This window comes from Cynocephalus volans, chromosome 6 (assembly GCF_027409185.1).
Source record: "Cynocephalus volans isolate mCynVol1 chromosome 6, mCynVol1.pri, whole genome shotgun sequence".
Lineage (NCBI taxonomy): Eukaryota > Metazoa > Chordata > Mammalia > Dermoptera > Cynocephalidae > Cynocephalus > Cynocephalus volans.
In genome coordinates this window covers 111,127,188-111,149,923 of record NC_084465.1, presented here as the reverse complement: position 1 = coordinate 111,149,923, position 22,736 = coordinate 111,127,188, and the positions used below count along the sequence as shown (strand labels likewise).

At 38.6% G+C, this 22,736-nt stretch overlaps 1 protein-coding gene across 7 annotated transcripts in view; it reads left to right on the top strand.

The window, feature by feature from the left end:
• The window catches only part of SMG1 (SMG1 nonsense mediated mRNA decay associated PI3K related kinase), a 98,356-nt gene that overhangs the window by 59,458 nt on the left and 16,162 nt on the right, over positions 1 to 22,736 (top strand). For all 7 annotated transcript variants that reach the window (XM_063100485.1, XM_063100483.1, XM_063100480.1 and 4 more), the window contains 22 exons: positions 4,066 to 4,314; positions 4,626 to 4,910; positions 6,043 to 6,187; positions 6,305 to 6,443; positions 7,571 to 7,801; positions 7,917 to 8,094; positions 8,642 to 8,803; positions 9,315 to 9,532; positions 9,843 to 9,997; positions 11,616 to 11,838; positions 14,412 to 14,658; positions 15,205 to 15,434; positions 16,513 to 16,761; positions 17,256 to 17,394; positions 17,482 to 17,591; positions 17,716 to 17,934; positions 18,706 to 18,896; positions 19,588 to 19,760; positions 19,929 to 20,208; positions 20,727 to 20,999; positions 21,222 to 21,456; positions 21,720 to 21,946. In XM_063100485.1, the coding sequence (XP_062956555.1) occupies positions 4,066 to 4,314; positions 4,626 to 4,910; positions 6,043 to 6,187; positions 6,305 to 6,443; positions 7,571 to 7,801; positions 7,917 to 8,094; positions 8,642 to 8,803; positions 9,315 to 9,532; positions 9,843 to 9,997; positions 11,616 to 11,838; positions 14,412 to 14,658; positions 15,205 to 15,434; positions 16,513 to 16,761; positions 17,256 to 17,394; positions 17,482 to 17,591; positions 17,716 to 17,934; positions 18,706 to 18,896; positions 19,588 to 19,760; positions 19,929 to 20,208; positions 20,727 to 20,999; positions 21,222 to 21,456; positions 21,720 to 21,946 (4,558 nt within the window). The remainder of the gene's footprint in view (positions 1 to 4,065; positions 4,315 to 4,625; positions 4,911 to 6,042; positions 6,188 to 6,304; positions 6,444 to 7,570; positions 7,802 to 7,916; positions 8,095 to 8,641; positions 8,804 to 9,314; positions 9,533 to 9,842; positions 9,998 to 11,615; positions 11,839 to 14,411; positions 14,659 to 15,204; positions 15,435 to 16,512; positions 16,762 to 17,255; positions 17,395 to 17,481; positions 17,592 to 17,715; positions 17,935 to 18,705; positions 18,897 to 19,587; positions 19,761 to 19,928; positions 20,209 to 20,726; positions 21,000 to 21,221; positions 21,457 to 21,719; positions 21,947 to 22,736) is intronic.

The window sequence follows — 22,736 nt, the reverse complement described above, 5'->3', positions numbered from 1 at the left end:
GTTTATTCATTGTGGCAGGGGGTTTCACAGTCCACCGGTTTAAGACTAATGACTAACTAGGATGTTGCTGTGGTTGCCAATTTGGTATGGCTCCCGCCGTGACTGCTCAGTTGGCCTCTAGTGTCTTGTGTGTGTGGTTGCCTTGGGTCTTGGGCTTCTCGGGGGATCCACCTTTCAGGTCAGCTTGTACTCTGCTGGGCTGGTGGATCACGTACCACAGGGTGTGTGATCTCTGTTGAGCTTTCACTTTCTGTACAGGACTTCTCCCCGTTCCGTGTGCTCTGGCCCAGGCTGTTAGATCGTGCAGTGGCGACCCCACCGGGTGTATGGTTTCTGTCGAGTCTCCGCCTCCCTGGCCGCACGTCTCCCCCCTCTGTGCACACTGTGCTGGGTTGGGGCGTGTCTTCTGCACCCCTCGTCTATCAGCTGGGCCTTCAAGACCCTGCTCAGCACCGCCTCGCCCAGGAAGTCTACCAGGTTTCTGCTAGGCACAGACGACCGGTCTCTCTGGGTGCCTTTGTAGCACTGTGTAGATCTTTCTCGGGTCTTGTTCACCTTTGTATCCCCCCGGTATAAACCGAGTCTAGTGCCCGCCTGCAGCCTGCTCTCCGGCAGGTTCAAGCGGACCTGGGAACTCTCCTACCACACTATTCCCAACCAGAAATTCGTTAGGTTTTTTTCCAAACTGGTGGTCGCAGAGATGGTATCTGCCTCCCAGTAACAGGAAGTTTACCGGGGCCGGAGTCCAGGGTGTGGTGGAGTGACAGTCGGCCCGCCCGTACTTCCTAGCCCTCCCAAAACTGGTCGGGACGCCCCACACCCCCAGCCCTGCCAGAGAACCGTGGAGGGAGTGGGAGAGGAGGTCGGCCCGCAGGGTCCGGAAAGCCCCGCGCCAGGCCAAGCAAATGGGCTCAGTGATGGCCGAGCAGGGCGGAGCTGCCCGCACCTGGGAAAATGGAGGCAGCACTGGGGTAGTGAGTGGCCTGGTGGTGCAGGCGGGGAGCCGCGTGGGCATCCACCCCCCCCCCGAACAGAGCTGTGCCAGGGATCACTCACAGTGCTGTGCCAGGTCGGGCGCTCGCTCTGTCTCTGGTTTGTTGCCTTCCGTGTTCTCGGCGCTGCCGCCTCGGGCTGTTCAGTCGCAGCGCCGCTCGGGCGCTCCCAGGAGTCTTCTTTAATGCCGGCCTGAAACCTCGAATCCTGGATAGGGCAGCTGGCCGCCTTCAGTGCGGCCCCAGCCTCCGGGATCCTGGCTGCATCCACAGCAACCCTGGCGCCGTGTTCCCTGTTTCAAGACTCACTTTTGCAGCTAAGAATCAGTTCTTTTCCTGCTCCACACTTCAAAGCTGTTGCCTGTAAATGAGGCAGCCTCTCCTGCCGGGGGCAAAGTGGCGTTGAGCCCCCACGACCGGCCAGCAGCAGCAGTCCTCCCTTAAGAGATGGCCAGAAGAGGGTCCACAAGTTTCCCGGCTGCCTGAGGCCCAGTGGCCACCTTTTCCACCTCAGCTACTCCGCGCCAGCCGCCGCAGCTGCCGCCATCTTGAAACCTTCATTTTATAGTTCTTGTTGAGTTTTAAATGCTCCAAATGAATAGATACAGAATTGCTTGTATAAATATTCATATGTCTCATTTTTAAGAAAGAATGTCATGTTACTAGATAAGGAAAATGTGGTATATATACACAATGGAATACTTACTACTCTGCTATAGAAAGGAATGTAATTCTGCCATTTGCAGCAACATGTATGAACTTAGAGAAAATTATGTGAAGTGAAATCAGCCAGGCACAGAAAGAGAACTACCGCATGTCCTTACTCATAAATTGGAGCTAAAAATAATAATAATAATAATAATAATAATAGTAATAAATAAAAAGAAGATATAGCAATCACACAATTCTTTGAAATTTCAAAAGGAGAAAACAGAATTAAGGCTACTAGAGGTGGGAAAGGGGGAGAGGGAGGGCACAAGAAATTGGTGAAGATCCACAAAAATTGATTACAGTGTATAATGTTGAATATTCTAATTATCCTGATTTGAGCATCACTTATTGCCCACAGGTGTTGATATTCAGTGCTGTACCCCACAGATATGTACAGTCTATAATTATGTTTCAATATTAAAAAAAGAGAATGTCATGTTAAAGGGGATGCTAGCAATTCACTTTATTGCTCTAAAATAGAAAAATTGCTATAATTCTGTAGAGTTTTAGTTGAAAACATGGCAGGTGGAGTTACTGAGTAAATTTGAATATTAAATGTCCAGTAAGCTAACTGCCAAGATACAGACTTGTACTCCAGGGTGATGATTGACAACTGTGACTCACTCAGCAGGCCCCTTAGTACCAAACAGACTTAGGTTTGGATCGTTGGCCCAACAGTTGCAAATTGAGGGACCATAGGGCAAATTATTAAACTTTTGAACTGCTTTCCTGTTCAGTTATGTGGGGATTACCCGACCTGTGCAGTTCTTGTAAGGATTTTATGAGCTGAGACAGGGTGTATAAAAGCCCTAGCACAGAACTGAAAATATCATCATCTCCTTTCCCATCCTTCCCATAGCAAACAAGTTTTGAAATTGGGAAGAAACCTTGAACTTGTTAAGACAAGTGAACAGATATGATGTGGGAGGCGGGGGGAGAAGAGGAATGGGTAAAGGGTCACGAATATCAACTACAGTGTATGTTGAGAAGTTAAAATAAAATTTAAAAAGGCAGGGGAAAAAAAAAATTGAAGAAAATGTCAGTAACCCAGCAGTTATATTCAGAGGCAGAACACCATTCCTCCTCTTTATTTCTTTATTCAAGAATATATAACAGGGGCACCTGATCTAATGCCAGGAGTCAGAAAAGGACTTAATAGAAAAGGAAGTAACCTTTCAGCTGAGACTTGAGGATGGAGATGAGAAAGAAGACAGATTGATTTGGTTAGAGAAAATACCATGTTTGAAGGCCAGAGAAAATAATGAAAGATTCTTAGATGACTCAGTTTGCCTAAGAGAGAGCAGGAAGAGACGGAGGTGGATGAGATTGAGATTGGGATGGAATGCAAGGCATCAGTGCCCGTTAAGCCAAATTCAGAAGGGTAGTGGGAAGCCATCAAAGGTTTTTAAACAAGGAAGTTAATTGTTCAGGGTTACCTTCATGTAAGATAACTTCAGTTGCAGGATGGAGAATGGATTAGAGGTGCATAAGAATGGGGGCAAAGGGACCAGTTAGCAGTTGAAGTCCCTGCTAAAGAAGTTAACTAGGGGTTGGCAGTAGGAGCAGAAAGAAGCAAATGGGATATGAGGGTTGAAATTAAAGGCTGAGATGGCCAGGCACCTGCTCAGGCAGTTGGGTCGATCCTATATGTTTCTTTGAGAATGGGACAACAAGAGAAAGTTGTAAAAGGTTTGGAGGATGGTAGAAAATGAATTCCACTTGACACAGATTAAAGTGCCCTTGGAATACCTTGAATGTAAGTACCAGTTGACAGGTGGGACTCACATGTCAGGTCTGGGCTAGAGGTAAAGATTCAAGCGTCATCAACATTTGTATGGAAATTGAAGCCACAGGAGCAGATGATATTGTCCAGGGAGAGTATGCAGAGTAAGAAGAGTAGAGAGCCTAGGGTCGACCCTGAGGAACACCAGTCCTAATGGATGGGTAGTGGAAGAGAAGGAGACTGAGAAGGATTCTTCAGCAAGGTAGGAGGAAAACCAGGAGAGGACGGCATGATAGAAGGGCAGAGGGCATTTACAGAAGAAGTGGGGGATGGTTTAGCCTTACCTTCTTTTCCCACTCTTTGGCCTAGGCTCTTTACTAAAGATTCAGAAACTAAAAAATTAATTTCTTATAGTGTGTGGGTTTTACTTTTCTCTACCTCATTGAACTCATGTACATTTAATTCAACAAACACTTATTGTTTATTATATGCCAACCACTATGCTAGCTGCTAGGAATTTGGATGAGTTTTCTTTGTTTAGGGAGGTAGTGAGGAAAGGGGAAGAATATTTTGGCCATGTTACTGTGTAATCTGTAGTTAGATGAATCAGGGACTAATGAAACATTTTATTCTCTCCAGAACAAACTGTTCCAATTAGAAGCCATCTCATGGAATTAGGGCTAACAGCAGCAAAATTTGCTAGAAAACGGGGGAATGTGTCACTTGCAACAAGACTGCTGGCACAGTGCAGTGAAGTTCAGCTGGGAAAGACCACCACTGCACAGGATTTAGTCCAGCATTTTAAAAAACTATCAACTCAAGGTCAAGTGGATGAAAAATGGGGCCCTGAACTTGATATTGAAAAAACCAAATTGCTATATACAGCAGGTTAGTAAAATGAATTATGGTTAATACACAAGTATGATAAAAATCATGTATATGAATGTTACTGTGTATGGTGTAAAGTAGTAACAGAGAAGTTGATTATTTCCAGATGTTGCAGAACATTTGTGACTTATGTCTATGAGTCAGTTACTTACACTGTAACAAATTACTTCTTTTGTATTAAAGTAAGAGATGTTTCCAGAGATCATTGAATATCACTGATTTACATGTTTTAAAGTTCATTATTTTACCCTGAAATAATGCCAGTTATTTGCTTTTAAGGGTTCAAGTGCTGATTTTTTGGTATTCTGTAGGCCAGTCAACACACGCAATGGAAATGTTGAGTTCTTGTGCCATATCTTTCTGCAAGTCTGCGAAAGCTGAATATGCAGTTGCTAAGTCAATTCTGACGCTGGCTAAATGGATCCAGGCAGAATGGAAAGAGATTTCAGGACAGTTGAAACAGGTTTACAGAGCTCAGCAACAGCAGAACTTCACAGGTCTTTCTACTTTGTCTAAAAACATACTTGCTTTAATAGAATTGCCATCTGTTAATACCATGGAAGAAGAGTATCCTCGGATTGAGAGTGAATCTACAGGTAGGGGTTTTTTCCTTTATTAGCTTTAAAAAAATATGCATTTTAGAAGTTATATTCCCCCCCCCCCCCTTAAAGCTTACAATGTTATACTGGCAATAATTTGCCACAAAAAGTATGTCTGTGGAAATTCAGTATATTATACTGCCTGGAAGTAACTGAAACATATTTTTAGGACCTAATGCCATTTTGGAAGTCTCTGAGCTCTGCCTTCATGCCATACTTCGAACCTTCCAGATTCAGGTTGCTTTTATAGGCTTAAATGTTTTTCTGGCAATAAGGTTCTGCCCCTGGTAGCTAAAATTTTACCTCATGCTAGAAGGAGCAATGAAGATATAGAATAGGAGCCTGCGTTCTCCTTGATTGGTGGAGCATAGAAAGTACAGAAAGAATTAAGTTTTCCATACTCACACCAGCACTAGTAACTGAAAGTTACTCAACAAATAGAGTAATTGATTTATTCAGTGTTTGAGTACCTCTTGTGGTACGCACCATTGTCCTGTTTATACAGTTTGGGAGATAATCATCCTCTTTGCTGAGACATAAATATACCCTTATTTTGTTCTGAAGTGTAGGATTTAAATTACTTATGCTGGTCTTCTATCATAACTCTGATGTATGTATTATAGGGTCTTGACATTCATAAGGGATAAGTCCTGTGATGATTATAAATATTCATCTTGGCAAGTGCACTATGGCAGGCAATTTCTTTACCTCTAAAATCATTTGCCTCATGAGTCTCTGATTGAATGAGGTGGTATACTCATCACCTCTGTATTGTTTTTGCCATGTTAAAGACAAATCTAATCATGAGGAAATAGCCGGTCAGATCCAGAATGTAAGACATTCTATAGCACATCTGACACTGAACTGTTCAGTGTCATGAAAGTAATTGATGTGTTCCACAGGTGATAATCTAAACTTACTTGGGAAGCAAAGCAATTCCTTTCAACATACCAACCTTTTAGAAAAGGATAATCCAGGTTTGTGCCTTATCAAATTATGTACGATAATATTATGGAATTTATTGATTGCTTTCAGATAATAAAAACCTAAAATGTTACTGGGAATGCCATTAAAAATTTATGAATGTAACATTGCTGAGGTTTTTTTTATTTTTCCTCCATGATGGCAGTACATATTGGAGTTGGAGAACCTGACTTCATTCTGGGACAGTTGTATCACCTGTCTTCAGTACAGGCACCTGAAGTGGCCAAATCTTGGGCAGCATTGGCTAGCTGGGCTTATCGATGGGGCAGAAAGGTGGTTGACAATGCCAGGTATGTATGTTTAAATGTGTTATTTATTGAATGCATTGCAAAATAGAGATTTAAAATGTTTGTTAATGTGCTAAAGGTTTGGTAACTGAAATACTGATGACTTGTTTATTTTTATAGCCAGGGAGAAGGTGTTCGTCTGTTGCCTAGAGAAAAATCTGAAGTTCAAAATCTGCTTCCAGATACTGTAACCGAAGAAGAGAAAGAGAGGGTATATGGTATTCTTGGACAGGCTGTATGTCGGCCAGCGGGAATTCAGGCAAGGAAAACATGATACAGTGTTTGGGGGAGGTAGTGTCAAGATTGCTGTTCCAACTCATTGATTTTAGGGAAATTGATTAAATATTGAATGGAGTTTTGGCACTTGTTGCAAATAGAAACTTAAGAGTTTTAAAATGAAAGTGAGTTATAATACTTCCCTAAGAAGAATATAATTTCCTGAGAAATGAAGTTATTTCCTTATGGTCCTGTTAAAAATAGGTGAGGTTTGTTTTATATAAGTAAATTTCTCTTTTAATTGCTCTTCTGATCAGAAATTAGATTCTTAGGGCCGGCCCGTGGCTCACTTGGGAGAGTGTGGTGCTGACACCACCAAGTCAAGGGTTAAGATCCCCTTACTGGTCATCTTTTTTTTAAAAAAAAAAAAAGAAAGAAAGAAATTAGGTTCTTGACCCTAGGTTGGCCGCTTTTAAAATAGGCCAGTGCATGAACCTTACCTCCAGATGTTCTGAGTAGGACATGTGTGCGTGTGTGTTTCAGCTTACTGGGTGTTTCTAATATTCAGCCAGACTTGAAAACAATGAACTAGATGATCTGTAGGTTTTACTCCCTTCCCCCTCAAAGTTCTGTCAATTCTAGAATGCTGTAACTGTTGAGTATTGTTGCAGTCTTCAAAGGCATGGATTTTACATGCCAAGCCAAACTATGCTGTCAGTTTTTGCTCTTAACAAATAGCATCTATACATCGCTACCAAAGCTGATGTTAGGTGCATGCACAATACCGTAAAGAGAGTAACGTCTGTTAAACACATTCTGTGTACATTCAACCTCAAACTTTGAACAGTTTATGTTTAATTTTCAGTAGACAGAATATTATATTGTAACTTGGGAGCATTTAAAGTACAAAAAACCAAAAAAGTCTTCTTTAGTTTTTGCTAAATGCCTGTGTCCTTGTTCATTGGCTACATTAGTAAATGTATCATTAAGAGAAGCATATTGACTTGATTTAGCATGCTTAACATTAAATGTGGAATAATTTAGTCTCTTCTCAATGAGAAAATGTTTTCATGTGATAATCAAATCACACACTTTTTTCCCTTTTTGTTTTGTTATTTAAAAAACCCCACCTGCTTTAAAAATAGGATTTTATGCTCCATTTTTCTTCAGGATGAAGATATAACACTTCAGATAACAGAGAGTGAAGATAATGAGGAAGATGACATGGTTGATGTTATCTGGCGTCAATTAATATCAAGCTGCCCGTGGCTTTCAGAACTTGACGAAAGTGCAACCGAAGGTGTTATTAAAGTGTGGAGGAAAGTTGTGGATAGAATCTTCAGCCTGTACAAACTGTCATGCAGTGCATATTTTACTTTCCTTAAACTCAATGCTGGTCAAGTAGGTAGCACAGTGTTCTGTTTTAAGAAAATTTATTTGGAATTTCTTTGCTGGTAAACAAAAGCCATATTCTGAATTTCTTTTAAAAATTTTTTCCCGTATCTTTCACCCTTAGATTCCTTTAGATGAGGACGACCCTCGGCTGCATTTAAGTCACAGAACAGAACAAAGCACTGATGACGTGATTGTGATGGCCACGCTGCGTCTGCTCCGATTGCTTGTGAAACATGCTGGTGAGCTTCGGCAGTATCTGGAACATGGCTTGGAAACAACACCTACTGCTCCGTGGAGAGGTGATAGCCTAAATAAAATGTTTCAGTAAGAACTCTTTCTGAGTAAGGGTATATACAAGACAATAAAAAATAGTAATTCCTTTATGTTTTACTATTTGAATTTATTAAAGAATTGCCACATTAGTTCATAGGACACCCTGGTCTGCTTGTTATACCACTAAGGCCTTCCCTTCCACCTTTCAGATAAATGGGAGTCTGAAAGGCAGGAGCTTTTCCTGTACGAAATGAATTTTGGAGAGAGTGGTAAAAATAAGTTTCAAAAGATTTTGTATACCCTCTGATTTGTCCATGTCAGCCTTCTTTGTAGGCATTCACAGAAAATGCATTTCTCTAGAACATTTTTGAGTTGCTCTGGATTTTGATTACAGCTCTGTGCCTTAACCAGACTTACAAATTAAGAACTATTGTGTATATTTCTTTGTTTTCACAGGGAGAAATTTGAAGCCCTGAAAACTTGGGCCGACTCACGTCAGGATTTATTCTTTTGCATGCACTATGTTGACAGTTTATGACTTTAAAGTATCTTTCTTTCTTTCTTCTTTTGAAGGAATTATTCCACAGCTTTTCTCACGCTTAAACCACCCGGAAGTGTATGTGCGCCAAAGTATTTGTAACCTCCTCTGCCGTGTGGCTCAAGATTCCCCACATCTCATATTATATCCTGCAATAGTGGGTACCATATCACTTAGCAGTGAATCCCAGGCTTCAGGTATTAAAATAATGTTATTTTAAGTGTAAATTATTTTGCCAATAATTTTTGTTAGGTTATTTTTTTTTTTTTTTTGAGTTTTATGTTCCAGAGTTGGTAGAGTTAATAGTTTTTTCAGTAGTAATTATCATTTACTGAGGGAGTAACTACTATGTAACTGGCAAGTAGGACATGTGCTTTGCATTTTGTCTTCAGTCCTTATAATAACCCACCAAGGTGTGAAGAAGTGTTCACTGTTCTCTCTCAGGTTCGCTGAGCTGTAACTGGCAGATAAGGATTAAACCAAATTTTGGACTCTGAGACTCATGTATTATCTTCTCCCATGTATCTTCTATTAGCTTATAATAATAAATATGAAAGCTCAACTTGTTTAAAAATTTATATATATATATATATGCAATCTTTAATGCACAGAAGGCAAATTAATTAAATGAATGCTCTGAAGATTATTGATGTTTTCTACTATGGGGGAGACATTCGAAGTATTTCTTATTCTTCTATTTCATTACAGGAAATAAGTTTTCCTCTGCAATTCCAACTTTGCTTGGCAATATTCAAGGAGAAGAATTGCTGGTTTCTGAATGTGAGGGAGGAAGTCCTCCTGGTTCTCAGGATAGCAATAAGGATGAACCTAAAAGCGGATTAAATGAAGACCAAGCCATGATGCAGGATTGCTACAGCAAAATTGTAGATAAGCTGTCCTCTGCAAACCCAACTATGGTGTTACAGGTACAAAGAAACTCAACTCATATGTTTTAAAACAATTTTTAATTCAAACCCCCCCCCCAAAAAAAAAAAAAAAATGAAGAAAACTTCTTAAAAACAAAACTCATAAAAACTGTCTTGGAAATAATATTTGAGTAACAAAGGTTTTTAGAATAGTCACAATTGGTTTTCGTACAATACAATAACTAATCAGGGTGGGTTCATTAATTGTATAATGAATAAAAAATGCACACAACTTGTAATGTCCAGTGTTTGAAGAACTGTGTTGTGTGTAGACTTGTAAATGAGCTCTTTGAATGTGCTGTGTATACAGGTTCAGATGCTTGTGGCTGAACTGCGCAGGGTCACTGTGCTCTGGGATGAGCTCTGGCTGGGAGTTTTGTTACAGCAACACATGTATGTCCTGAGACGAATTCAGCAGCTCGAAGATGAGGTGAAGAGAGTCCAGAACAACAACACTTTACGCAAGTATGTTTTCATACACTTTTGCTCAGAAAATGAAGCTGCCTCTTTTTTTTAATGTGGTAAAATATATGACATAAAATTTACTGTTTCAACCATTTTTAAGTATACAATTCAATGGCACTAAGTACCTTCACAATGTTGTGCAGCCATCACCACTATTTCTTGAACTTATTCATTATCCCAAACAGGGACTCTGTACTCATTAAACAGTAACTCTCCATTTCCCCCTAACTTCAGCACATGATTAGTTCTGTTCTACTTTCTGTCTTTATGAATTTGCCTTTTTAGGTACCTCATATAATAGGGGTCCTCAAAAAGTTCATAGAAAGATATTTCAATTGTTTTCCATTAGGTTTTTCGAGTACCCTTATAAGTGGAATCATACAGTATTTATCTTTTTGTGTCTGTCTCTTTTCACTTAGCATAATGTTTCCAGGGTTCATCCATATAGCAGCATGTATTAAAATTTTACTTAGTTTTTATGGCTGAGTAATATTCCATTGTATGGATGTTCCACATTTTGTTTATCCATTCATCAGTGGACAGTTGAGTAGCTTTTACATTCTGGCTGTGTGGATAATGTGCTCTGAACATTGGTGTACAAGTATCTAAGTCCCTGCTTCAATTATTTTGTGTGTATTTTGTTTGTGATCCAGAGGATCTGCTGGATTATATGGCAAAATTCTATGTTTAACTTGTTGAGGAACCGAGAAACTGCTTTCCATAGTGGCTGCATCATTTTACATTCCCACCAGCAATGTATGTGGGTTCCAGTTTCTAAAACCTCATCCTTGCCGAAGCATTTTTATTTTTAGTTTTTCTTTTTTTCGTTTTTTGTTTTTAATAATATCCATTGTGACGAGTGTGAAGTTGTATCTCATTGTGGTTTGGATTTGCATTTCCCTGAAGATCAGTGATGTTGATTAGTGATGCTGAGCATTTTTTTCATGTGCTTATTGGCCATTTGTGTATCTTTTTTGGAGAAATGTCAGTTCAAGTTCTTTGCCCATTTTTTAATTGAGTTGTTTAGTTTTTTTGTTGTTGAGTTGCAAGAGCTCTTTATATATTCTGGATATTAACCCCTTATCAGATACATGATTTGGAAATATTTTCTACCATTCTGTGGGTTGTCTTTTTACTCTGTTGATAGTATATTTTGATACACAAGCTTATAATTTTGATGTAGTCCAAGTTTTTCTTATGGTGCCTGTGCTTTTGGTACCATATCCAAGAAGTCATTGCCAATTCTAGTGTCATGAAGACTATCTCTCCCTATGTTTTCTTCTAAGAGTTTTATTGTCTTAGCTCTTAAGTTTAGGTCTTTGAACCATCTTGAATCACTTTTTGCATATGGTGTAAGTTAAGGGTCCAACTTCATTCTTTTGCATGTAGATATCTTGTTTTCCTCATACCATTTATTGAAAGAGAAGTGCTGTTTTATATGCTGGATTTTTTTTTTTTTTTTAACAATGCTATGTTCGTGAGTTACTTTGCTAGTATTTTATTACTATATTTATTCTTTGGTACTATTTACATACACTTAATACATTTAAACTGTCCCATGTTCATATAAAACTTTATTGTGCAAGAAGTTTTTGAATAAAAATGTCTTCCTGGTCAGAGAAGAGAAAATTGCAATCATGCGGGAGAAGCACACCGCTTTGATGAAACCCATTGTGTTTGCTTTGGAGCATGTAAGGAGCATCACAGCAGCCCCTGCAGAAACACCTCATGAAAAGTGGTTTCAGGATAATTATGGTGATGCAATTGAAAATGCCCTAGAAAAACTGAAGACCCCATCAAACCCTGCAAAGCCTGGAAGCAGCTGGATTCCATTTAAAGAGGTACAGAATAATCTCAAGAATGCTACTAAAATGGAAAATTCCTTTTGAGATACAAAATTTAAATACATAGACTCTCCTTACTTGGAACACAAGAGGGGGAGATTTTGTAAGCCCAGCAAGCCCAAGACCAATTGCTTATAAGGAATGTAGAGAACAGTGCTTTATTGATTTTGAGAATTTGGGGGCTGGTGGGCAAAGAGAATGGCTTAAGGCACCTACTCTTTCAAGTATGGAGGCTTCATACCAGTGGAGAATATACTTACAAGAAAGTAGCCAAGGGAGGGGCTCTGGCCATGAGCTAAATATTGGTTGCCTACTATATTCTCGTACAAGATAAAGAAATTTAGTCTTGTGCCTATATAGTATTTCTTGAGGGGAGCATTCAATATTGCTAACAGACAAACTATCCACATATGACAACATTAATTTTTAGAAGTAATTATTGTGAAATCAATTCTGCATATGCTGTTTGGGATGTTTAGGGTATTCAAATATTTTAGAATTCTTTTCTGTTTTGGTCCCCTTAAATCTATATTCTCTTTGGTCTTTTTCTGTTATAGCAGTAACAGCAGTAATTGGGGGAGCCTCTTTATTACGTTGTAGCTTTTTCTTGCTTTTCATTCCTCCTCCTTTCTCTATTCTTACTTACCCTTATTGCTCCTGCCTGATTTCCTTACCGAACTTCAGTAATGAGAAAACCATTAAAAGAAACATGTAGAAACAAAAAGTACAGCCAACTTTAACTAGTAACTGCAAATTGCTAAATTCAGAGGAAATAGCTAGAAGCACAAGCCAAGAAAACTAACATAAAGGATGAAGTTTATTATGTGCAGCCTAGCCAAAACTGCAGTTTCCTTGTGTTTAAGACCAGTTTCTTCTTTGTCCCCCTCTCAGTAAATCAAGTAAGAAACCCAGAGCAAGACACAGAAGGAATTCTTTTTATAACTGGTGTGTTAATGTGAAATAAATGACTGACAAAACATTTTATGATGATTATGCATATTTTAAAGAATGTTTTTGTTTGCTCCCTGTACTAGCCAGCCCTAAAAGGATATGTATTTAAAAAAAGCAAAATTGAAAAGAATACCTATGTCCCCCTTTCTTTTAGCTGTAGTGCAACTAAAAAAATAAAAATGGAATTACCTAGAGAAATAAAACTTTTTCCCTCCTAATTATGCATTCATCCCTGTTATCTATGGGAGATTGGTTCCAGGACCACCAAAATCCATGGATGCTCAAGTCCCTTATAGAAAATGGCAAAGCGTTTGCATATAGACTCCACACTTCCTACTATATACTTTGTCATCTCTAGATTATTTATAATACTTAATAAAATGTAAATGCTATGCAAATATTTGTTATACTATATATCATTTTCTTATTTATGCTATTTTTTAATTTTTTCCCCAAATATTTTTGATCCATAGTTGGTTGAATTGATTGGTTGAATCCATGGATAGGGACCCCTGGATACAAAGGCTGGCTGTATCCCCTTCCTCAAAATTACTGTTCTGAATTTTGAATTAAATATTGCCTAATTTTTAAAAAATAGTTTTTTTTTAAGTTGCATTTCTAAATGACATAGTGTTTAGTTTCTGCCTGTTTTTGAACTTCATATGAATGAGATCATATTGTATGTTCCCATTTGTGGATTTCTTTTTACTACTTCCCTATTTTTTGGATAAGTATTAGTTTTTTTTTTTTTTAATTCATTCATGTTTTGTGTATAGCTGAATAACTATCTATTATGTGAAAATACCACAATTTATATTTGGGGTATTTCCATTTGTTTTTTTCTTTTTATGAAAAAAGCTTGCTAAAGATTGCTTTAAAATTTTTCATGTGAAAGCTCAGCTCAAGAGTTTGTTAATTCAGGTGCAGATTATTGAGTTAGCTATAAGTAGGGATACAACTATATATGCAGTTCATTCCCTGTGATTATTAGAAGGGGTTGTGGGATTTTTCTGTATACTTCAAGTGGTCACAGCTCCAAATTGTTACTTCTCTGTTAAAAATATTCTTACCTGTTTTTGTCTTTTCTTCAGTTTTGTTAAGGCTCCTAGAAATTTACTTAATTTCCTGTCCTCTAGTGTGATAAGAATAGATTGAGCCTCATTTTTTCTCGTAACCTAATGTTAATAACTTTGTGAGTGGCTTTCTAAAGGTGTGTCTACCTGACAGCCATCTGCTAGTTGTATCTTTTGGTCTGTAACAGGGACTGAGTTGATTTCTTTTGCCATTGTTCAAAACACATAGCTCAACGGTGGGAAATTTTAGTTTGCTTAAAGGCCTGTGTTTGGTGATCAAAGCGATTTCCTTATATCTCCCGTGATTTCATTGCTTGTTTGGACAGAGGAGAAGGAGTGGTCTTAACAAAGTAGATATCACTCAGTACATATCAACACACCAGGGTTTCCCTTCTCGGGATGGTCCAAAATAAATTAAATGTAGGCAGCAGAACAACAGGTACCTTGGTATGGGTTTTTAAGTTTATTTTTATGCCATATTGAATGTGGAAGAAAATATGTGTGCTAATCATAATGTAGACTTATTTTCTCATCTTATGAATATAGATAATGCTGAGTTTGCAACAGAGAGCACAGAAACGTGCAAGTTATATCTTGCGTCTTGAAGAAATCAGTCCCTGGTTGGCTGCCATGACTAACACTGAAATTGCTCTTCCTGGGGAAGTCTCAGCCAGAGACACTGTCACAATCCACAGTGTGGGCGGAACCATCACAATCTTACCGACTAAAACCAAGCCAAAGAAGCTTCTCTTTCTGGGATCAGATGGGAAAAATTACCCATATCTTTTCAAAGGTAGGATTTAAAAACTTTCTGTTTTTGCATGATGTTTTAACACCAAGGTCAGGGGTTTGGATGCCTGTACTGGCTGGCCACCAAAAAATTAAATAAAAAAGTAAATTTAAAAACTTTCCCTGTTTTTAAGAAGAGTATTAGACTTATTAATGCTCTGTGTGTGTGTGTGTGTGTGTGTGTGTGTGTGTGTGTGTGTGTGTGTGTGTAGTAGGAGAGGATTGTTTCACGTGAATTTCTCTGTATCAAATAGTGCAGAGTATCTGTACCCTATGTAATTTTGAATGGCAGTGATTGGATGCTGTATAGAAAGATTTTCCATTCTCCTCCTCCCCCGTATGAACTTATACAAACAGAACTGAGGCACAGCTAATAATATTATATACTGTATATAATATTAATACTAATAATGTCTAGTTGCTGAATAGTATGCAATGCTCTGAAGTGTGCTTCATTGTGCTCCTGCTAGTTGAAAAAAACCAGAAAATGTAGTATGTTCCCAACCCCATTTGGTCACCTACCGTAACTACTTTAATTTTGTTTTCATAGGACTGGAGGATTTACATCTGGATGAAAGAATAATGCAGTTCCTATCTATTGTGAATACCATGTTTGCTACAATTAATCGCCAGGAAACACCCCGTTTCCATGCTCGGCACTATTCTGTAACACCACTGGGAACAAGATCAGGACTAATCCAGTGGGTGGATGGAGCCACACCCTTATTTGGTCTTTACAAACGGTGGCAACAGCGGGAGGCTGCCTTACAAGCACAAAAGGTTGATTAAAATTAAAATACAAAAGTACTTTTACATGGATGTTCATAACCAAGTGTATATATTAGCCGTTCTCTGTTGGTATGTGAAATATTTCAAGGCTTACTGTATTAGAGCTCTAGTTAAAAAAGGAAAAGACCTGAGGTCCCTGGGAAGGTGTTTTTGAGGCACATTTCATAAAAATAAAATTTTAGAGGCAGAAATGACATTGGGTTAATCTTATTTAGACATATTGCTGGGGGGCAGTGCATGGTTGTTAATCACTCAGTAATTTGATATTTTACATCTTAATTCTTTAGCTGGGCTTACTAGGGTCTTTTAAATGAAATTTGTAAATAATAGACAGCTTTGAAACTGAGGTTCTTTGAGATATGTAAATAAGAAACAACTTTAAATTTAGAGTTAATCACCATGATATCCTGTTTTGCACCTGTGAATTTATACTTTGATTTAGACTCAGAGTTTACTTTAGAATTCATTTTTCCCAACTATTTGAGTGCTTAATATATGCCAGGAATGGTACTAACTGCTAAGACTATTGTGATGAATCTTATACAGTCTCAACTTCAGGATTCTACATCTAGCTAAAGAAAATGCTTCTAATTAGAGTAGATATGGGAAGGAGCAAGAGTCGAAAGGAGTCAAGTTTTAAAACTGTGCGTAGGAGACTCCAGAAAAATTAGAGATAGGAATTAGAGAAGGGTTATGTAAATTTTTATGTAATGTGTCCCTGAATATCTGTTAATTTTGTATTGATTGAAGAATGAAACATGCTTACATGAATTATGAATTATAATTTTTAGATGGAATCATATGTTACAAAAAGCATGTAACTTGGGTGTTGAGTTTTGAATTGAACCTCAAAATTTATCAGTAGACCAATTTTTTAATAAAATAATAAAAAGGTGAGGATTATAAGAAAGATATGTAGTTCAAAAGAATTGGTTTTTGTACATGAAATTTAGCTGAGTAGGTAGAGAATGCTACTGAAAATTTGGTTTTTAAAATACTACTTTACATTCAGAGTAATCTTTGTCTTTAAGTAAAGTGGATCTTCTTTTAAAATTGTATTTTTTTAAAGGCCCAAGATTCCTACCAAACTCCTCAGAATCCTGGAATTGTACCCCGTCCTAGTGAACTTTATTATAGTAAAATTGGCCCCGCTTTGAAAACAGTTGGACTTAGCCTGGATGTGTCCCGTCGGGATTGGCCTCTTCATGTAATGAAGGCAGTGTTAGAGGAATTAATGGAGGCCACACCCCCAAATCTCCTTGCGAAAGAGCTTTGGTCATCTTGCACAACACCTGATGAATGGTGGAGGGTTACACAGGTATGTGCTTTGTTTAGGACTGTAATCAGTATTATTCTTTCTTTTGCCTGCTACCTTCTTGTCTGTCTTGCTCATCCTCTTTCGCTTCCTTCCTTCATCCCTCCTGCCTTGGTAGTTTGAGCTTTTATGGTGTGACCATTACTGTGTCTCAGGGAAAGATGGGGGCGGGGGGTATGGATGGAAGGGAAAGGAGAATTAAAAATTTAGAAAGGGAAAAGCTAGGAAGGATGAAGAAAAGTTTTTTTTTTTAATTTTAATCTAGCATTCTGATAATAATTAACTAGGACTAAACAGGAATACAGTGTTGTATGCAGCTGCTCCATGCATAGCCTGCATGGTCACATGCAACAACCCCAAGGAATGCCTTCTATTTGTTTATTTTAAAATAAGGGAGTAGTAGTATGGAGTTTTGTAACTTTTAGAGCATCAAGTCTATGTTGGAGGCAAATTTGCTAATGGTGCTTAACTTGCTCCCCTCACCCCCTCTTCTTTAGTCTTATGCAAGATCTACTGCAGTCATGTCTATGGTTGGATACATAATTGGCCTTGGAGATAGACATCTGGATAATGTCCTCATAGATATGACAACTGGAGAAGTTGTACACATAGATTACAATGTTTGCTTTGAAAAAGGTAAGATAAAAGTGGACTTTTACATTTATCAGAGGGTCAAATGTTTTTTGGTGAAAGGGCAAAAATATAATGATTTGTCTTTTCAAGGTAAAAGCCTTAGAGTTCCTGAGAAAGTTCCTTTTCGAATGACACAGAACATTGAAACAGCACTGGGTGTAACTGGAGTAGAAGGTGTTTTTAGGCTTTCATGTGAGCAGGTATGCCGTTTTCTCTTCTACTTCTTAGTGTGCTGTTAAATGAACAAAACCTATGGAATGAAAAAAGTCACATTTTAGCGAAGAAACTTATGGCAAAACTGATTTAAAACTCTTCTGAAAACAGGTTCTACACATCATGCGGCGTGGCAGAGAGACTCTTCTGACACTGCTAGAGGCCTTTGTGTATGACCCCCTGGTGGACTGGACGGCAGGAGGCGAAGCTGGGTTTGCTGGCGCTGTCTATGGTGGAGGTGGCCAGCAGGCAGAGAGCAAGCAGAGCAAGAGAGAGATGGAGCGAGAGATCACCCGTAGCCTCTTCTCTTCCAGAGTAGCTGAAATTAAGGTAAAGCCCAATGATGTAATAAGTCATTGTCAAATTTTTGTTAATAGAGTAAATATGTCTGTTAAAAAGTTGAGTAAAACTGTTTCTCGAAATTTCTTTTTGCAAGACTGTAACGTATAATATTGTAGTGGCGGGCCGGCCCGTGGCTCACTCGGGAGAGTGTGGTGCTGAGAACACCAAGGCCCCGGGTTCGGATCCCATATAGGGATGGCCGGTTTGCTCACTGAGTGTGGTGCTGACAACACCAAGTCGAGGGTTAAGATCCCCTTACCGGTCATCTTTAAAAAAAAAAAAAAAAAAATATTGTAGTGGCAGTTAAATATGGCAATTTGATACCATCTTTTTATTAGGTAGTGCTCCCACACAAAGATATACATAGTTATACTCACACTCCTAGGAGGTGGGTTAATGATTTGAAATGTCACTTTTTAAATATATTGAAATGTGTATACCAATGACAATGGTAAGTGTTCTTTAATTGGATAGCCTCCCCTCCCCATCCGGTAGCAAGTGATGCCAATGTTGTTCTGTGTGGTGTGGTGGTAACCGCATGGTGTTAATGGAATTGAGTTTGTGAGTTTATGGCTATGTGAACTTGAGCACAGTAGTTATCTTTGTAAAAGGGATGCCATCACCACTTTACGGTTATGTTAATATTTAAAAAGAATTATATGTGGCAAATATTGTTCTAACATGATTCTTCTGACAGTCATCATCATATCTCACAGTCGACCTTGTAAGAATCTTCCTAATCGTAATACCATTTTACAGGTGAACTGGTTTAAGAATAGGGATGAGATGCTGGTTGTGCTTCCCAAACTGGACAGCAGCTTAGATGAATACCTAAGCTTGCAAGAGCAACTGACGGATGTGGAAAAACTGCAGGGCAAACTGCTGGAGGAAATAGAGTTTCTAGAAGGAGCTGAAGGAGTGGATCATCCTTCTCGCACTCTGCAACACAGGTTTAAAATAGTGTTGAATTCTTACATCTAAATACCTTCCACGTAGGAGAGTTTTCATATTTGTGTAAACATTGTCAGCTTGGATTGGAATTATTGCAGCAACTCACGTAAATGATAAAAGCTCTCTTGAGGACTGCAATTTAAGAGTTTTAATAAACAGATTTCTTTACTATATTTAAGTTAGATGTTTAAGTGACTAATTATAGGTATAATGGTAGCAATACTGAACTTGGATTCAGAAAACCTGGGTTTTGGTTTTCTCTGTATGGTTGTATCTGAGTCCTTATTTGTGCAGTGGAAGGAGTTGTATCTATTTCACCAAATATTTTAGAAAACATTAAATAGGGTGATCTAAGCAAATGAATCTTACACAAAGTAGGTTTCTCAGTAAAGGGTAGTTGAATACCTAAGTGCCCAGCATTTACATGAGGCTACAAAGATCTGCCAAGCATAAATCTTTAGCCTTTAAGGAATTCAAAACCTGGGAGATTTGGTAGAGTTTTATGTAGAATGTGTTAGCATAGTTGAGGGAAAAAATAGACAAATAGTGGACATTTGAGCAGGGCCATCAGGATTGAAAAGGAGCTTACCAGGCATTCCAAGTATGAGCAAAGTCCAGGTTGTGAAAGTATGTAGAAGAAAGAATAGCAAGTGATCTTTTTATTTTTTTTTTGTTTGTTTCCCTCATTAGGTATTCTGAACATACTCAACTACAGACTCAGCAAAGAGCTGTTCAGGAAGCAATCCAGGTGAAGCTGAATGAGTTTGAACAATGGATAACACATTATCAGGCTGCGTTCAATAATTTAGAAGCAACACAGCTTGCAAGTTTGCTTCAGGAGATAAGCACACAAATGGATCTTGGTATGGGCTGACTTATTTTAGATACAAATGCGAGCATGTGAATTTTGTAGTTATGTGTTGATGTGTGTTTTGAAGTTGTATGTTTATGTGTGTGGTTCTGGTTTGTCCTCCTTTTCAATGACTGCTGAGTTAATGGTTTCGCTGTGATTACTGTTGTCTTACCAAAAGGTCCCCCAAGCTACGTGCCAGCAACAGCCTTTCTGCAGAATGCTGGCCAGGCCCACTTGATCAGCCAGTGCGAGCAGCTGGAGGGAGAGGTTGGTGCTCTTCTGCAGCAGAGGCGCTCAGTGCTCCGTGGATGTCTGGAACAGCTACATCACTATGCAACTGTAGCTCTGCAGTATCCAAAGGCCATATTTCAAAAACATCGAATTGAACAGTGGAAGACCTGGATGGAAGAGCTCATCTGTAACACTACAGTAGAGCGCTGTCAAGAACTCTACAGGAAGTAAGTTGATAGCACTTAAATTTCCTTATTTCTCATTGGGGTGGAAGCAAAGTTGTGTTTGATTTTTGTATTGCATTTATATTTTATTTTTCTGAAATAAATGGTTGATGAATGGAATTTGAATGGAGCCAGTTTTGTCTTGGTTTTAAGAGGATTTGAGGTCATGTTTTCCTTTGTAAGACAGTGTATTTTTCCTGATTAATTAAAATATGGAAAGATTTATATTATCTTTTAATTCTATTTTTCCGTGAACTTTTTGAAGTACCCTCATATCCCAGTGTAAGAGTGGTAGGGTTGGTTTAAGGAGAGTTAGGCTCAAACATTGATCACTCATCAACAAGTCATCTGAGGAAGTTGCTTAAGCTCTTGAGACTTTCTTATCTGTGAAATGTAGATACTGATAACAACTCTCTGAGGATCAAAGGCAATATTCTCTTGCATTTTGTGAAATGTGAAATTTATTTACATGCAGGAGGTGGTTATGTTATACACAAGTACATCTTTTTTTTTTTTTATAGATATGAAATGCAGTATGCTCCGCAACCACCCCCAACAGTGTGTCAGTTCATCACTGCCACTGAAATGACTCTCCAGCGGTACGCAGCAGACATAAACAGCAGACTTATTAGACAAGTGGAACGTTTGAAACAAGAAGCTGTTACTGTGCCAGTTTGTGAAGATCAGTTGAAAGAAATTGAACGGTGCATTAAAGTTTTTCTTCATGAGAATGGAGAAGAAGGATCTTTGAGTCTTGCAAGTGTTATTATTTCTGCCCTTTGTACCCTTACAAGGTGGGTTAGCTAGCCTCATATCGACCACTTCATTGTCTTAAAAATATTGATGCTTATTGAGGTTTCATGTGTCTTATTTTTAATCCCAAATTTAAGATATATTCTTTTACTTTCCTTAGCCTTGCCTAGGCTTACAGCTGCTTTCTTTCTTTTCAAATTTTGAAGTACCCTCTTTTGTGTGTGCGTTTAACTGTACAAATGTTTTCCTATTATCTCATTTAGGCGTAACCTGATGATGGAAGGTGCAGCTTCAAGTGCTGGAGAGCAGCTGGTTGATTTGACTTCTCGTGATGGGGCCTGGTTCTTGGAGGAGCTGTGCAGTATGAGTGGAAATGTCACCTGCTTGGTTCAGTTACTGAAGCAGTGCCACCTGGTACCACAGGACTTAGACATCCCGAACCCCGTGGAAGCGTCTGAAGCTGTTCATTTAGCCAATGGAGTATATACCTCACTTCAGGTGAACGCTCATAATTTATCGTAACTTTTATGTTTGTTTTAGATATTGAACACAGCCTTTCTCCTTTCTTTAATCCAGAAGAGCAGTTTGATTTCCCCCTTTAGTAAGTGCTTAAGTAGTTATTTAAAGATCAGCATGAGGTTTGTAGGAATAACTGAGTTACAATTGCATAAGTTTGTTCTTAATTTATGGCACTAAGTCTCCGAATGTGTAACTTATCTAAACTCAGAAAACATTAAAATATGTTTCTCACATATTTATAGGAGTTGAATTCAAATTTCCGGCAAATCATATTTCCAGAAGCACTGAGATGTTTAATGAAAGGGGAATACACATTAGAAAGTATGCTTCATGAACTGGACAGTCTTATTGAGCAGACAACCGATGGCGTTCCTCTGCAGACTCTGGTTGAATCTCTTCAAGCCTATTTAAGAAATGCAGCTATGGGACTCGAAGAAGAAACACATGCTCATTACATTGATGTTGCCAGGCAAGTGAATGCTAGCTGTGCCCTGTTTCCTCCTGAAACAGGTGGGGCAGCCACAGAAAAGGATTCTGAGCCCTTACTTTACTGTAAGTTTACTTTTAATTTTTAGAGCAGGTATAATTACTTATAAATACTCATACACATATCTTTTAAAAAATACTTTATTTTGGGCCGAGCTCGTGGCGCACTCGGGAGGGTGCGGTGCTGGGAGCGTGGCAACACTCCCACCGCGGGTTCGGATCCTATATAGGAATGGCCGGTGCACTCACTGGCTGAGTACCGGTCACGAAAAAGACAAAAAATAAATAAATAAATAAATAAAATAAAAAATAATAAAACTGTTAAAAAAATAAATAAATAAAATAAAAAATACTTTATTTTGAAATAATTATAGATGCACAGAAAGTTAAAAAAAACTAAACAAAAAACAGTACAGGAAGGTCTTGAGTGCATTTCATCCCTCATCCAATGTTAGTATCTTAACACCACCATGAAGTGGACAGTGGCACAGTCCACAGAAGTTACTTGGATTTCACTAATTACGTATGTGCTCATTTTTATGTGTGTGCGTGCATGTATGTAGTTCTGTGCAGTTTTGTCACATATGTACATAAATCCTTTCAGTGCCATAGTTACACATGTATGCATGTGTACAGAGTCAAGTCGGGTATTTTTTAAGCCAGCCCTTGGAACCCTATGGAAGAAATAGATAGTTTATTTTTTGGCAGCTGGCGTCAGTGAATCTTGGACCTTAGTATTATCAGCACCACCCTTTAACCATCTGAGCTAATCG